The following is a 15845-nucleotide window of genomic DNA, read 5'->3' as shown; positions in this document are numbered from 1 at the left end:
CTTGACTTGACTTGAAGTGGGTCTCAGCAGCTAGTAACACAATGTAGTTTTAGACCAAAGTGGGGTCAAAAATAGAAATCCAGATTTTAAATTTCACAACCCCTGCTGTGCCGGTCCACCCACATTGACTGAGGCACATTTATTTCTGGAACCAAAACTAGCAACTGAGTGCAAGTGCATTAAAAATTGTCTTAAACTCAAACTAAATAACAATACACCAGACACAAAATATGTGCTATGTGCTACTTGATTTATTAATTTCTAACTGCATCTTTTTTTAGGGTACATGTGTCTTCTCTCCTCTGAATTGAATACCCCTGGTGGGGCTACGCTCTTGGCTGGTGGTTCACACTGTCTTCAACTCTGTTGGTTCCTCTTTGGATAATCTATACTCTCCTCACTTCTAAATGTGAGAACAATGAATGATTAATGCTCTTATACCCTTCCTTATTTACTTTTTAAAACTGTTATTACTTAGAAATACTTATTGTAACTTCTTCCCTTTGACATCCCTTAGAGATTACATGTTTTCTGTACCCCAGAAAGAAACCTTCCTCTGAACTCAAGCAAAAGGAAAAACTGTTCAGCATTTATTGGCTTTACAGCTGTACTACAGCTGTACAACAATGATTTGGGGTACTTGTACACTGTGAATTGTACCTCAATTCCTGAAAACGACATTTACACATTGTAATTTGTTAAGCAAAATATTTTCTAGTAAATCTAAAATATTAGAGTACTCTGTGTAGCTTCCCACGACACCAGTGTCACACCATGGCTGTCATGAGGTTAATACGAACTCAGGTGGCAGTGTCAGAGAGAGTGTGGATCGGTTTATTTTCTTGTATCTGCTCTATTTAGCCTGGAAATACTTCAACAGAAAATAAATTGGTATATTCCCATGGACACACACAAACACACACACGCATACAAAACGTATTTTTGATATAATGACAGTAAAGGCAATGGTTTCCTCTTTACAGTTGCTGATTGCAGTTGCAGTTTTATGACATGATTATCTCTGTAGCTATATTACACTACATTGTGCTTCAACAACTAGTAACACGAAACAAGTAGCAAAAAGCCGTCATCAATTCAGCTAAACATTGCATCAAAAATATGTGAACATCAAGAAATTGAATGTGCCAAAATAAGCAAGTCCTGAAGCCCTGTCTCTCTGCGGCTGCTGACTATAAACAGGAGGCTCCTTCCCTTCCGGAAGCATCTCAGCATTTGATTGGCCTGGTGGTAATGATGACTGATGCCCCCGGTCCACCAATCAGGCAGAGAGAGAGAGAGAGCAGGCGTCTATCACTTACATAGGGTGAATTCAGATACAGATATATTCATCCAGTTTTGGAATTTCCACTTTGTCTAAGCTTTCTTGCTATTAAAAAACGTGATACATTACTGAAATCCTCAAGGTGTTGTTACTGTATAAATGTGAAGGAAATTGTGAATTAGGAATTACAGAAGCTGCTTGCCCTCACATGTCTGGTACGGCAATAACTGGCATACATAAACTTCACTGACAGTTTTATATATACTCCTTGGTATATGATACTGACAAAGACACGCAGAGATGATGTACTTCTTGATGGATTGATGTCAGATTTATTAAAATCAGCCTTCAAAATCAGTATTCAAAATCAGCCTTCCCCTTCTGGGAACCCCAACTAGCCTGACAATGATACTACAGTGCAGGTTTGTACATTTTGGCCCATATTGCTTGAACCATTGACAGGGCCCTTGTCTTTTGGGTGTACGAAGACAGCAGAGAAATTAGATGTCCTTTAGAATGCACATTTCTTGTAGCAGGGTTGATGTGTCAACTTTGTAAACAGGTGACCTAACAGACTTAATTAATCTTTTTTTAAGTTTTAAATCAGATCAATCCTTTTTTTTTTTTTTTAACTTTGATCTTTGAGTACACAGAACACTTTAGAGTACTCTGACACCAGAGTGGACAAAAGTTAATATTCTCAAACATGTTACAACACCAGAGCAACACTAGTGGGCAGGATTTAGTGCTGTTTGTACACACCATTACCTGTAGATCTCACTGATGTCAGTAATTCTGTCATTTGAAAACAAAAACAAAAAGTGCTTTTCCCATGATTGTTGGTCACCAGTACGTTTCTGTCATTTTATACACTAGGTAGACAGATTAGCATATGACTGGGCAGTTTCATTCTGGTAGTGTATGAACTTAAACACTACCTTATACCTACTGAATGCTCCAGTGAAAAAAGAAAAAAGCAGGTTTTGCAAGTTTAAATAGGGGGACTGAGGGAGTGGTGATCATATCAGGTTTCGGCTAATTCAATAGATGAATAGGTTTTGAGTAAGAAAAGGAAGTGGGTCTGTGTTGTTAAATCAGAAACATAATGGGAGAAAGAGAGAAAAGAAGGGGGAAACAGAAGTGCACAGAGAAACACAGATAGTCCTTTTTCACAATCCAGAGGACTGCGGATAAAATATGTCTTGCATCTCTCAGAAACAAAAAGTTAAAAAGGACAGTAAGCGAGAGAATGTACACCAAGGGTGCATAACCCCAGTTCTAGAGGGCAACACAAAATATCCAACTCACCAGTTAATTACCAAGTTTTACCAGCAGGAAATCATTAAACTGTGCTAGACACTGACCCTTCAGGACTGGAAGGCCCTGAAGCGTACACCTTGTCCACACAGGTTTAATTTAAGCTTTCCTATAATAGTGACCTCAAACTGCTGATTTAAGGTCAACATGTCTTTTCTATATGCATACCTTTATCATGGGTAAAGAAAAGGCAAGACCAGTTTCAGATCAGTGGCTCAAAACTACCTCTGTCTTCAGAGCTCTTGGCTCCGCCTTTAATTCCACTCATTCCTGCTGTTTCAACATATCATTCGGAACTGCTGCTTCAAATGGACACAGTCACATTCAGAGACAGACCAGCAAGACAAATATCTGCAGAATCTCAGGTAAACTTTGATTACTCTTTTGCTATTTGTCAGTGAATTGCAGTGGAAGAAAAGGAACAGAAATATTGCATTTAGTTACTGACACAATTTTCTTTTATAATTTAAAATTTAATTAAATACGTAGATGAATATGTTAAACACAAATCTTGCAGTTTACTTCATTAGTATAAAGAAGATGTATGCTATTGATTTATAGCAGAACTAACTAGTGTTCTGCTTTGTGAATCTCTCCCTCATACTGTATTTGAATTGATTAATAGTGTTTTTAATGACACCTGTTAATGTGGCATCATTCATATACAAAACATGTGGGTCTGGTCAGGAAAGGGATGCCATTTGACTCTCAAAGGAAGTACAGCAGGTCATGACCCTGTGTGGCTGTGCAATGAGGTTAGGTGTGCAGAGTACAGTGTACAAGGTACCGAGTATTTAATTTATTTACTTTATTTTTTCAATTAAATTTTCTAATGGGAAAATTAATCCCAATTATGATAGAACTGACAACAACCTGAGACAAGTAAATGTACTGGATGAAATTTTGCAGCGTACTGGACATTTGACATTTGCCAAGTTTGGCCGATTAGTTATGACTCCCTTTTAGTATGACTAATTAAAAATGATAGACAATGATAAGCTTCATTGGGTTCAGTATAACTTCCTTTAATGATCAAGAGCAGTATCAGAAAATATTTATCCTAATAGGGCAACATTAAAGTTTAAAAGTGTTTTTTTTTTGTTTGGGGAAAACACATGGAAGATATTTATGTAACACCATATTGCATGTGACCTTTGCCCAGTGAAGGACAATTTTACTGTTATCATGCTCCCCAGATCTGCTCACAGCATATATGGGCCCCATTTCACATCAAGTTCCCAAGGTTACATAACAACAACATATGTAATTACTACTGTACATGCTGTTCCTTTGTTTTAAGTAGCCAAACGTACTGGATTTAAAAGGGGTATATTTACAGAGTGATTAATGCTACAACTACATTCCATAATTTAATAGTTGCATTTAGATTTCCCTTGAAACATTAGCAATTAAGTAAAATATGTTAATAAAAGGAATAATCATTATTAATTTTTCTTTTTTATGGAAGAATATTTATTAATTAATTAATTTGTTAATTCTTTAATTCATTTGGGTTTTCTTCTCTCAGCTGCATCATGAAGGACAGCTTTGAGCCCACAGTCAAATTAAAGCTGGTGAATGTAGCTGGCTCCATGGCACAACCCCAGGGCAAACCACAGCAGAGAGAACAGTGGGCCAGTAAGATGGATTTTTTTCTGGCTGTTGCAGGACATATCGTTGGTCTGGGAAATGTGTGGAGGTTTCCTTATCTGTGTTACAAAAATGGAGGGGGTAAGTTCCTTTACTTACCAAACCACAGCTTCTTTAATGCTTACTTATACTACAGTTCTTTCTGCATGTACTCTATCAACACATGTATAATAAGGCTACAATTTTTATTCTGCTTTAATAAAGTGTATAAGATCAAATATTTTAAATGTGAAACTTATAAGACTACATTTGTTGTTTACAAAATGGAGGTACACCACAAAGCAGAACACTTGAGTTAGTGAGCTAGCTTTCAGTTTAACTTAGGCTTCACAGTGTCAGAGCAGCTAAATCTATCTCAGACATAGATGCAGATGAAGACAGTTTAAATCAGAAAAAACATATAATATGAGAGTATTCTCCCTGGCACACTGTTGAGAAAATTCTCTCAATATAGTGAGGGACAATTTATTATTAGGGTTTAAACCGAAATGGCCTCTAACTGTTCAGCACTGATTTCTAATCTCCTTTCTCTCAGAGCCATTCCTCTTTTTCTTAAATGCAGAGAACCCATTTGAAGAGCAGCAATCCATTTGAATGGCCCATATAAATACTTTGCTTAGGTTGTTTTTTTTTAGTAGTAGGTCTTTAAATGTTATAGTTGTTTGTTGTTTTTATGGTCACCAATACAGGTTCTCTGATTTTGAAATAAATCTAAAAATAATTGGATTGGAGCTACATTTGCCTCATGAATTGCCTTTTAAGGAAAAGGGGGCTCTGTTTTTGTAAGAGGTGAAGGCTGGAAAAAGGGAAAAAGGCAACATTGCAAATCCTAACTTGAATCCTAACTAGATCTATATAGAAATCACATACACTGATATAACTGGGAAAGTTAGCATCAGGCACTTTGGTAATACAAAATATAGCCAAAGTTCTGTGGCCACCTGACCATCACACCCATATGTGCTTGTTGAACGTCCCATTCCAAACTTGGTCCTCCCATTGCTGTTATAGTAACCTCCATTCTTCTGGGAAGGCTTTACACTAGATTTTAGAGCATGGCTGTGGGGATTTGTGATTATTCAGCCAGAAGAGCATTAGTGAGGTCAGGCACTGATGGGAGGCCTGGGGCACGGTAAGCGTCCCAGTTCAACCCAAAGGTGTTCAGTGGGGTTGAGGTCAGGGCTCTGTGCAGGCCTCTCAAGTTCTTCCACACCAACCTTAACTCTGTCTTCATGGAGCTTGCTTTGTTCCAGTGAAGAGAAATCTTAAAGTTACAGCATTCAAAGACATTCTAGACAATTGTGTGCTTTCAACTTTGTGGCAACAGTTTGGGAAAGGCCCACATATGGGTGTGATGGTCATATGTGCACAAATGTTTGAGCATATAATTCATTCCTATAAAAACAGAATAAAAATGCCTACTGTATGTGGTGCTGTTTCCCTAGGACAGGGGCTGCATGAGGTGGTGGGTGAAGTTGTATACTCGGTTTTGTGGTAAGACATGTAGTGACCTTAGTGAACAGAAATGTACAATAGTTTACACGCTTCCCTCTTTCTCAAATAATCTGCATGATGCTTAAACAAAGCAAGGGTGTGCATGAGAATAACAGAAATGTCACTTTATATAGTTTGTCACTTTATATAACATTATAAGTAGATTAGCTGAAGTCACTTTTAGGTATTGTGTATTCAATATTATTTGTCTGTCTCAAAGGAGCTTTCTTTGTGCCATACATACTGTTCCTATTTTCCTGTGGCATACCCCTCTTCTTCTTGGAGACATCATTGGGCCAGTACACTAGCCAGGGTGGCATCACATGCTGGAGGAAAATCTGCCCTCTTTTTGAAGGTAAACACAAAAAAATAACCCATTGACAATCAGCAGTATTCCAAAAATGTTAGAAATAGGCAGCTGCAAAAGAGTTACACATGATCAAATAAATGCATATACGTAGATGTTTGTTTGTTTGTATTTATTTTCATTAAAATACCATCATTTAATTGGGAATTACTACAGTATATTCTTAATTTTTCTGTATATTCTTAATTTTTCCCCCCTCAGGGCTGGGCTATGGTAGTCAGATTGTGATCCTGTACACTGGAGTTTATTACATCATTATTCTGGCCTGGGCACTTCTCTACCTTTTCTTCTCATTCAGCTCAGAGCTCCCATGGGCTAACTGCAAGAATAGCTGGAACACAGGTAATACTGCTGCCATTGTCACTAACTGCCCATACAGCTGTCTAGAGTTACACTGTGTGCTTTTCTAACACTCCAGTTAAACTAATGATAAGCTTCACACAAATATCTCTTAGTGAAAGTCTAATGGAATGCAAATCCTTTTGTTGCTGATCATTTGTTATAATTCTCAACAGCAGTTTACTTGCATCAAATAACTTTAGAACAAGTTTGTTTTCTGTCTTACAGAGTACTGCATGGAATTTAGCAAGAACAACATGACCGATAATATTCCAGACAAAATTACATCGCCAGTTGTGGAATTCTGGGAGTGAGTTTTGGGAATTAGAACGGGAAAGAGAACTACATGTACATATGTGCCAAAATACTGTACATGTCTCAGCTTTATTATGAAAGTCAGTGTCATAGTTCACATAATTTAGGAGAAAGCACAGATGATTAGAGATCAACTATTTTCTGTGCTTACAGGAAGAGGATTCTGGGTTTGTCTGGTGGCATAGAAGAAATAGGTAATGTGAGGTGGGAGCTGGCTTTGTGTCTCCTGCTGGCTTGGACCATCTGCTTCTTCTGTGTGTTTAATGGCGTGAAGTCTACAGGCAAGGTAGGTGCTTAAAATTCACAGTATTCTAGTCTGTGTTGGCCACTGCCAGATAACGATAAAATGATGGGAGATGACAGGAATATGGGTACCTAGCTTAGGGTGAGAGTATCGTGTCTCACAGGTGGTCTATTTCACTGCTACCTTTCCTTACTTGATGTTGATGGTGCTGCTGGTACGTGGACTGACGTTGCCTGGAGCAAGTAGTGGTATCACATTTTATCTCTACCCAGATCCTACTCGCCTCACAGACCCTCAGGTAGCAAACATTAATTTAGACGTGGCTGAAAAAAGCTAACTGCAAAATGATGATATTTTGCGTTTTAAACATATCACACGCACATCATATATTTAGGTGTTATGTTCCTTTCAGGTGTGGATGGATGCAGGTAGCCAGATATTTTACTCCTATGGAGTTTGCACAGGGACTCTGACAGCTTTAGGAAGCTATAATAAATATGACAACAACTGTTACAGGTGAATAAATTTGTCTATTAAAAACCTATTGTTTTCTAATGCTTGATTAGACTTGAGATTGTATAGTATATGCATGGGAATAGAGAATGTGATATTTCATGCTATCCAGTTTGTTGCATCTTATATTTTAATTTTTTTTTCAGAGACTGTCTGTATTTGTGCCTGCTAAACAGTATGACTAGCTTTGTGGCTGGATTTGCCATTTTTTCTGTGCTGGGCTTCATGGCAGATGAACAGGGAATGGATATTTCAATGGTGGCAGAGTCAGGTATGGCAACAATATTGATTCAGAGTCAATTTACCTTTCAAAGAAAATACAGGGAGTAAATATTAATATTACATTGATATTAATATTAATATTACATTACTCTTTCTTTGAAAACAAGACTACAAGAAAAGAACACCATCCATTTAGGGACATAAACAGTTATCATTGCCATGACAAGTGACAAATGAGCATGTAAAACCTGCTGACCACTAATTATTTAAAAATCACAAGTGTGTGAAATCTCTAAACACTCTCTCAGAAACATATTAATCATTTTGCATGTCTAACTCCTCTAGGTCCTGGGCTGGCATTTATTGCTTACCCACGTGCAGTGGCCTTAATGCCTCTCCCTCAGTTATGGGCAGTTTTCTTCTTCATTATGATCCTTTTCCTTGGACTAGATAGTGAGGCAAGTGTGCTTTGACAAAGTTTATTGTTGCCTTTATTCCTCTTTATTATTTTCATCAGTGAGAAAAATTCCTTTATATAACCCTGAAATCCACATATTATCATATAAATGTACTGCTTGATAAACAGTGGATTCAATGGATTCAGAAAGTATTCAGACACTTTGATATGCTGTGGATCTGATTTTGACAAGGATATAATTGACATTTTTAACCCATCAATCTACACTTAATCGCCCATAATAATGAAATGAAAACATGTTTTAAGAGATTTTCGAAAATTAATTAAAAATAAAAAAAACTGAAATTTTTTTCAATACTTTGTAGAAGCCCCTTTGTCAGCAATTATAGCTACAAGTCTTCTTGGATACATCTCTACAAGCTTTGCATACCTGGATTTGGGCAGTTTATCCCATTCTTCATGGCAGATCCTCTCAAGCTCCATCAGATTGGATGGCGAGCGTCTTCCAGTCTCTCCACAGATGTTTGAGAGGTTTAAGAGAATCTTTTTTCCACATGTTGCCAGATTCCTTTGTGCTTTCGTATCCCTTTTACTTAACAGTGGCTCGCATCTTGCTTCTCTGACATGAAGGCCTGACTTATAGAGCTCTGCAGAGATGGTTGTCCATCCAACAGGTTCTCCCATCTCTGCACAGGCCTTTTGGAGTTCTTTTAGCGTGACTGTTGGGTTCCTTCTTACCTCCCTGATCAAGACCCTTCTTTCTCGGATGCCCAATTTGGCTGGATGGCCAACACTAGAGAGGTTCAAGATTGTGCCAAGCTTCTTCCATTTCAAAATTATCGCGGCCACTGTGGTCCTGAGAACCCTCAAAGCCTTAGTAATTGTTTTATATCCTTGCCCTGATCTATGCCTTGCCACAATTTGATCGCAGAGATTCACAGACAGTTCCTTGGACTTCATGGCTTGGTTTTTGTCCAGACAATGTAGTGTAAATTGTGGGCCCTTATGTGTGCCTTTCCAAACTATGTCCAGTCAATTCAAATTGCAATAGGTGGACTCCAATTGTGTTCGAGACACATCTCAAGCATAATTAAAGCAAACAGGATGCACCTGACCACAGTTTGGAGTGCCACAGTGAAGGGCCTGAAAAAGTTTGTGAATATGAGATTTCTAATTTAGATTTTTAATTAATTAAAATCTCTAAAAATATGTTTTCACTTCATCATTATGGGCAATTAAGCATAATCAGATCCACAACAAAATAAAGAGTGCAACAAGTAAATGGGTCTGAATACTTTCTGAGTCCACTTTAGCTTAATGCAAATTGCTAATAGAGGAACACTATATTTTTGTGCAGTTTGTATATCATGAAGCCCTGGTAACAGCAATCTCAGACATGTACCCCTCATTCTTCCAAAATGGACACCGACGTAAAATCCTGCTTCTCCTAATCTGTGTAGTCAGCTTCCTTATTGGTCTTCTGATGGTAACAGAGGTGAGAGCTCAGATTTATTGGATGAGAATTTGGATTTTCTTGTTCATTACATTCAACATTCAACTGGTGCTAGTGTTAAATGAATGCCTGTATAACCTGTTGAGATATATAGCTTATTCACTCTCTCTCTCTCTCTCTCTCTCTCTCTGTGTTTGTTTTTCTTTTTTCTCTTTTTAAAGGGCGGACTGTATGTCTTCCAGTTATTTGATTATTACGCTTGCAGTGGAATGACTTTGCTGGCCTTTGCCATTCTTCAGTCCATCTGTGTTGGATGGGTTTATGGTAGAGAGTTTTGTCATATCTTATTGGGATTGATGAAAACAAGGAATGTCCAAAATGTTTTTAAACAAGGCCATAGTGTATATTCTTAGTAGTACTTACAAGTAGTAAATACAATAGTGTTTACTAATACTAGTATCTATAATTATTTGATAAGTTTTACTCATTAGGATTGTATGGAAACACTGATGCTGTGCATTGACAGCTACTTAGTAGTAACAAAAATCAATCACAGATGCAAAGTATTAGTTTTGGTTGCATACATTTGCTTTCTGTTTTCTCATCGCCCTTTGTTTAGATGCCGCTGTTGCCTTGATAACTATACACAGAGATAAGGTTTTTAAGGAGGAAGAGGAGGAGAATTACATGATAATGAAGGTTTTATGCAGTTTTACTGTATGGTAAAACTGCACACATAGATGGCCAATTTAGTTGTTTGGACACCCCAGAAACACATTAATAGTGGTATTTCATACAGCTTTGATGTCCCTGTCTACATGATCTCAAAATAACACAGTAATAATTAAAAACAATGATCAATCATCTACTTTTTTTTTTTTAAAAAATCTCTCTCTTCTAGGTGCAGACCGTCTGTATGACAACATTGAAGACATGATTGGTTATCGTCCCTGGCCCCATATGAAGCTCTGCTGGAAATATGTGACCCCTATTATTTGCATAGTAAGTTATATGGAGAGAAACATTTCTGTAGCTACAAGTGAAGGTGATGTAAATGTTGACACTTTTTAACATTGCATGAGGGTTTTAGTCAATGTAAAAAAAAGCAGTGTTGAACTATGTTATCTAATATCTTCCACTTCAGCATCATGTAATGTATGAAATCAATGCATAGTCATCTTGCTGTGCATTGGATCAGCCATCTCTTAGTCAGTATGTCTTAGTAAGTCTGTTTGTGACACCTGTCACCAGCGCCTGTCTTTCTGGAAAAGACAGACGAGAGTTTCACCTACTGTAGAACCTTGAGCCTATGTTAAAGTCTGCCTCTTTAAACCCCATATTCATCTTCCTTATCCTCATCATTGTCCCCTCCTGTGCCACCCCTTTATGTTTTCCTGCAGGGGACATTTGTATTCTCCTTGGTTAAGTACACTCCTCTCAAGTTGAATAACCTATATGAGTACCCCTGGTGGGGTTACGCTCTCGGAGGCTTCTTCACACTCTCCTCCACTATGTTGGTCCCTTTATGGATGGTGTATGCATTTTGCAAGACCCCTGGCTCAATAAGTCAGGTAAGATTGAAGCACACTCACTCTTTCTCAAAACAGGGGGCTGCTTTGAGTTCAGTAGAGCAATTTGTTATTTTTTTGTTAGCAAAAAAAAATGGCTATATTGCTACTGATAAAAGTAAGTATTACATATAAGTTAACAGTAAATGTCAGGAATTCATTTTGTTTGATTTGATTATTGGTTGTCTTTAAAAAAATACTTTAAGTAGATGCCTGGCCATTCATAATTTTCAATTCATGATTTCAGAATTCATGATTTTCAGAATTCTCACTTTAATAATGTGTATATAAATGATATATAATAATTTGATGCTTATAAAACTGAGAGTGAATGAAATACATATATATATTTCCAGAGAATGAAAACCCTATGTACTCCTGCTGAAGATCTGTCTAATCCTAAGTCACCCAAAGGTGTCCTCGCCTCTCGCACTTTTGAGACCTTCACAGATCTGCAGACTTTGCGTCAACACTCTCCAGTAGATGTATGACCTTTCTGCATTATCAAAACACACACACACACACACACACACACACACACTGCAACAGGCTGCCTATCACAGATCATGGCTATGTGCATTTATTTATTTACATTTAATCTGTATCTCTTGTATACTGTTTAACTAATATGTTGGTATAAATAATCTATGTGAACAGAAGAGCAGAGATACTAGTTTTACTCAATACTGACATTGCATAACATTTATTATTCAAAGCAAAGCTTTGTGAGAACCATAATTAATCTATTTGTTTAGTATTTATGATTGTTAAGTTTTAAGCAATGGCTGTATGACCGTGGATGGATTTATATGGATGATTTTGCTGCACAAGGATAGTTGTTTTAGATTTGTGTGTTTTTACTCATAATGTATTTTTATGAGATTGTATACATTTGTTGTAAATAGGTGTGGTCCGCAATCATGTTAGCACTGTTAGCCTATTTTCCTATAAACCTATTTTTAAAAGCTTGTTTCAAGACCTCTCAGGTTTACAAATACTGCGTGTCTGCACCTGATACTCATGCATTATTAGAAAGTTTAGAAACATTAAGTGCCTCAAAAATGGATATATACAAAAAAAAAAAACATTGTATGTCATGAGCCCACTTATTTGCTACTGATTATCTGAGATGCATTCCAATATTTCTTACAAACTGTAAACAACCATTTGCGTATGAGTTAATCTTTAAACTTCAATAATTAATTACAACTTCAGGCACAACTTCAGTCCAAGTCATTTATTGTGCCTGCCACTGCATTTCATTACTTTCTTAATAGTCCATTGTTGATTCCTTTAAGTAGGCACTCACAGCACAAAGTGAGGAGTGGAGTTTTCAGCCAAAGTACAGTAGGTACAGTTAATGTGCTTTCTGAGTTGTATGATCTATTTTATTTGAACTAGGTCAGATCAGCTTGCTACTTACTAAGCTAGCCAATTATCTAGCAGAACAGAAGTATTATATATAGTGCAGTGCAATATCTTCTCTTCTGTCAGGGGAAATAGTTCCATCTAATGGACAAATTCTATAATTGTCAGTTTCACAAAGTTTACTTGCTTTTAAGATATCAATGTGAAGTGCAAAAACTGTGCAAAGTTTGAACATTACATGTTTAATATGTTCAAATAAAAAATACTAAAATGTTGGATGTTTGCATTTATACTGCTATTCCTTGAACAGTTCTCTGTTGTTGCATAATTTGGGTGGATTAAGTACCTCTTATAATTTTAAGAAATTGTACTTATTTAAAAAAAATTCAATAACTGAGCCCAAAGATGATATTATTTAGAAGTTCATATTCTAGAACCACCATATAGTCAATGAGTCTTGTAATGTATTTTACTGTATACTTTATATTATTAATAAAATTGTTATATTTTATATTATCAATAATAATTATTCATTACAGATTTAATAATTAAACTTAACTATTGCATTATCCCAAAAGTTGTGATTTTAGCAAAGGGCAAGAGCAAAACATTAGCAAATATTAATGTTTGAGGTTTGAATACCACCAACATAGTTCTTTATCTGGAAAAAACAAAAACAAAACTTATTTTGGCTTTGACAGTTTTGTGAGACAGCATACAAGTTTGAAATATAGAATATAGTACAAATTTAAAAATATAAAAAAGTTTATAACATTCAAGAGGTTTAAATATTTTTCTTATACACTGTGTGAGAAGTGTGTTGCGAAGATTGAGACAAGGAGGATACAGACTCTGCTGATGGTAAGGGTATAACAGTATGAATGACAGTAAATTGAAAGATTATTCTCTACCCACTTAGCAAATATAATCTGAACTTTCAAAAGGCACACAATATTATTCATTATTATTCATTATTGAGCTACCTTGTGGGGCTAATTTACAAGCCATTTAAAAATAAATACCACTTACATTGTTTTGGGGCTCAATTCAGGTTGGGATTATGGGTAGGACTGTGGTGGACAAGAGTATATTGATGATGTGGCATGTCTGCCAGCTTGTTGAACATGTTCTTGATCTACTTTAACTCACCAAGGATCATGCCTTAGATACAAAAAACAATACTGGGAATATTGCATGTGCACTAATGATCAGACTTTAAGAAAAATGCCTTATACAGGTTAAACATTCATCTGAACTTGCATGGCACAAAATCACTGTGGCAATAAGAAAGACCTAAAATCATATAAACATAATTTTTGTTCTTTATTTGCCGAGGAGATCACTAACAAAAGGGATATAAAACCCATCAAAAAATAAAAGTTAATTAATAATTTGTAATTTGCCATTTAATTTAGAGGATATATTTGATCATCTTGCAATAATTATTATTTTTATTTATTGTAATTATTGCTTTGAAGAAATTGAGCCAATTGTTTCAGAAGAAGACTCTACTATTTCCCTTCTCTTTTCATTTTGGCAAAAATAACAAGCACGTTCACACAACCCTTCATTTCATGAATCATAGGTTAATGAACCACCATGGACCAGAATTCATGGCTCCACATTTTCTAATGACACATGATCTCAAATAATAATGTAAGCTATCGTCATATAATTCAATCTTTATTCTCTGCCTTTTGAAAAAGAATTATAATTAATATTAGAGAAAGGACTCCTATAAGCATTTAAGAATTTCAGGACAATTAACATAGTCTACTATAGGTTAACATATAGGTATTATAGATTACTATTCTATAAAAGAGTACTTTTCCTGCTCTCTCGCCGCCGCTGGCCAGGTTTGATTCCAGGGCAGGGAGCCAACCCTGCCACTGGGAGTGTACTTTCAGTGCCGGTCCCAAGCCCGGATAAAATAGGACGGTTGCATCAGGAAGGGCATCCGGCGTAAAACCTGTGCCAAATCAAACATACGGACCAACGATCCGCTGTGGTGACCCCTAACGGGAGCAGCTGAAAGCACAACAACATAGCTCAGCTCTACAGGAATCTTGGTTTCCTATTTTATTACTACAGCTCTTTTTATGTTGGGGTAAATTAACACAATATTTATGGCATAAATTAATTCTATTAACTTAATGCATCAATATTTTAAAAGGCAACATTCGGCATAATTGATGCAGCCAGTTAATCTGTGATTGCAGTTTACATTTATACTTCAATTCTGACCACATGTTGGTGGTCCAGAGAACATGAACCTCATATGAACATACACAGTGTGTCATATTGTAGATTTACACACTTGCAAGTTGTGCAAACAGACGGCTAGTACCACCATGCTTGGAACCTGACACTGAGCATCTGGCATAATGCTACTGTTAATTAGCTAATTATTAAAGCCTCTGCCAAATTATTTTTAAAAATTATTCTATAAAATTATTTTATATTAAAAAATTGTGTTGTCTATGTGTTTTTCTTATTATATTTCCTCCCCAACAGAGTTTTTCGACTGATGGTATTCTTAGTCCTTGACCTAGTGAACCAGTAACAGGATGTATTTAGTGATAGAGACTTCAGAGCACTTCTGTAAATTGCTCTGGATAAGGGCATCTGCCAAATGTCATATGTAAATGTAATTAGTTTTTATGATTATCTGTAGCTTCTGTGTTGAAAATACCACAGAAAGCAAAAATAAACTCAAAGAATTCAGATTGTTTTTTTCTCTGATGTTTTCTTCTGTCCAGTTTCACTTGGGTGGGACTATATTTGGTAAAGGTGATGTCAGGTACCGGAATTCAAAATCAGTCATCTGTTTATTCAGCTTTGCCCCACCACAGATATTTCAGTGAGGTCTTTCCTGCTTACTCAGCCTTTTTGTTTCTGAGTGTACACAGAACTGCATATACAAAATTTCATATACACTATTTTAGTGTACTAGGTTCTGCATGGTAATAGCTCCCTCACGTTTTAAATAGTGAAAGAAAGTAGTTGCAATACAGGTAGGTAAATCTATTAAACCCATTTTTATAATGCTTATTACTCACAAGTGGGTGTCACGAGGCAGAAGAGGATGCAAGTGCAGGTAAACAGCAGCTTTACTGAAGACACAGGCAGACAATTCCAAAACGTAAGGCAGGAGTACAGTAAAAAAAAAAAAAAAAAAAAACAGGCAGAGGTCAAGCGATATCAAACAATGTGAACTAGGCAAGACTTAAGGCAAAACATGTAAACAAGATCTATAACTGGGTAGACTATGGAAATACAAAGGCTTGGTAATGAA

The 15845-nt window shown here is 36.5% G+C and overlaps 1 protein-coding gene and 1 long non-coding RNA gene across 6 annotated transcripts in view; one reads left to right on the top strand and one right to left on the bottom strand.

The window, feature by feature from the left end:
- LOC113536620 (sodium- and chloride-dependent GABA transporter 2) overlaps positions 1-12828 on the top strand; it is a 25511-nt gene extending 12683 nt beyond the window's left edge. Inside the window, exons 2-18 of one of the 5 annotated variants that reach the window (XM_034311668.2) lie at positions 282-409; positions 2837-2964; positions 3287-3382; positions 4128-4237; positions 5964-6098; positions 6312-6452; positions 6678-6759; positions 6918-7050; positions 7172-7306; positions 7421-7524; positions 7668-7792; positions 8089-8201; positions 9519-9656; positions 9836-9938; positions 10516-10616; positions 11015-11185; positions 11539-12828. In XM_034311668.2, the coding sequence (XP_034167559.1) occupies positions 4135-4237; positions 5964-6098; positions 6312-6452; positions 6678-6759; positions 6918-7050; positions 7172-7306; positions 7421-7524; positions 7668-7792; positions 8089-8201; positions 9519-9656; positions 9836-9938; positions 10516-10616; positions 11015-11185; positions 11539-11673 (1719 nt within the window). In that variant the 5' untranslated portion in view covers positions 282-409; positions 2837-2964; positions 3287-3382; positions 4128-4134 and the 3' untranslated portion in view covers positions 11674-12828. Of the gene's footprint in view, positions 1-281; positions 410-1849; positions 2965-3286; positions 3383-4127; positions 4331-5963; positions 6099-6311; positions 6453-6677; positions 6760-6917; positions 7051-7171; positions 7307-7420; positions 7525-7667; positions 7793-8088; positions 8202-9518; positions 9657-9835; positions 9939-10515; positions 10617-11014; positions 11186-11538 lie in introns of those variants that run through there. The other 4 variants (XM_053232068.1, XM_053232069.1, XM_026930691.3 and 1 more) reach the window with 4 other exon arrangements.
- On the bottom strand, positions 4223-15845 carry LOC113536643 (uncharacterized). The gene is made up of 4 exons (XR_003403691.2): positions 15610-15845; positions 5988-6088; positions 5672-5760; positions 4223-4308 (listed from the first exon to the last, which is right to left on the bottom strand). It is a non-coding gene; the product is annotated as an uncharacterized LOC113536643 (long non-coding RNA).

This window comes from Pangasianodon hypophthalmus, chromosome 2 (assembly GCF_027358585.1).
Source record: "Pangasianodon hypophthalmus isolate fPanHyp1 chromosome 2, fPanHyp1.pri, whole genome shotgun sequence".
Taxonomy (NCBI): domain Eukaryota; kingdom Metazoa; phylum Chordata; class Actinopteri; order Siluriformes; family Pangasiidae; genus Pangasianodon; species Pangasianodon hypophthalmus.
This window is presented reverse-complemented; position numbering and strand designations above follow the sequence as displayed.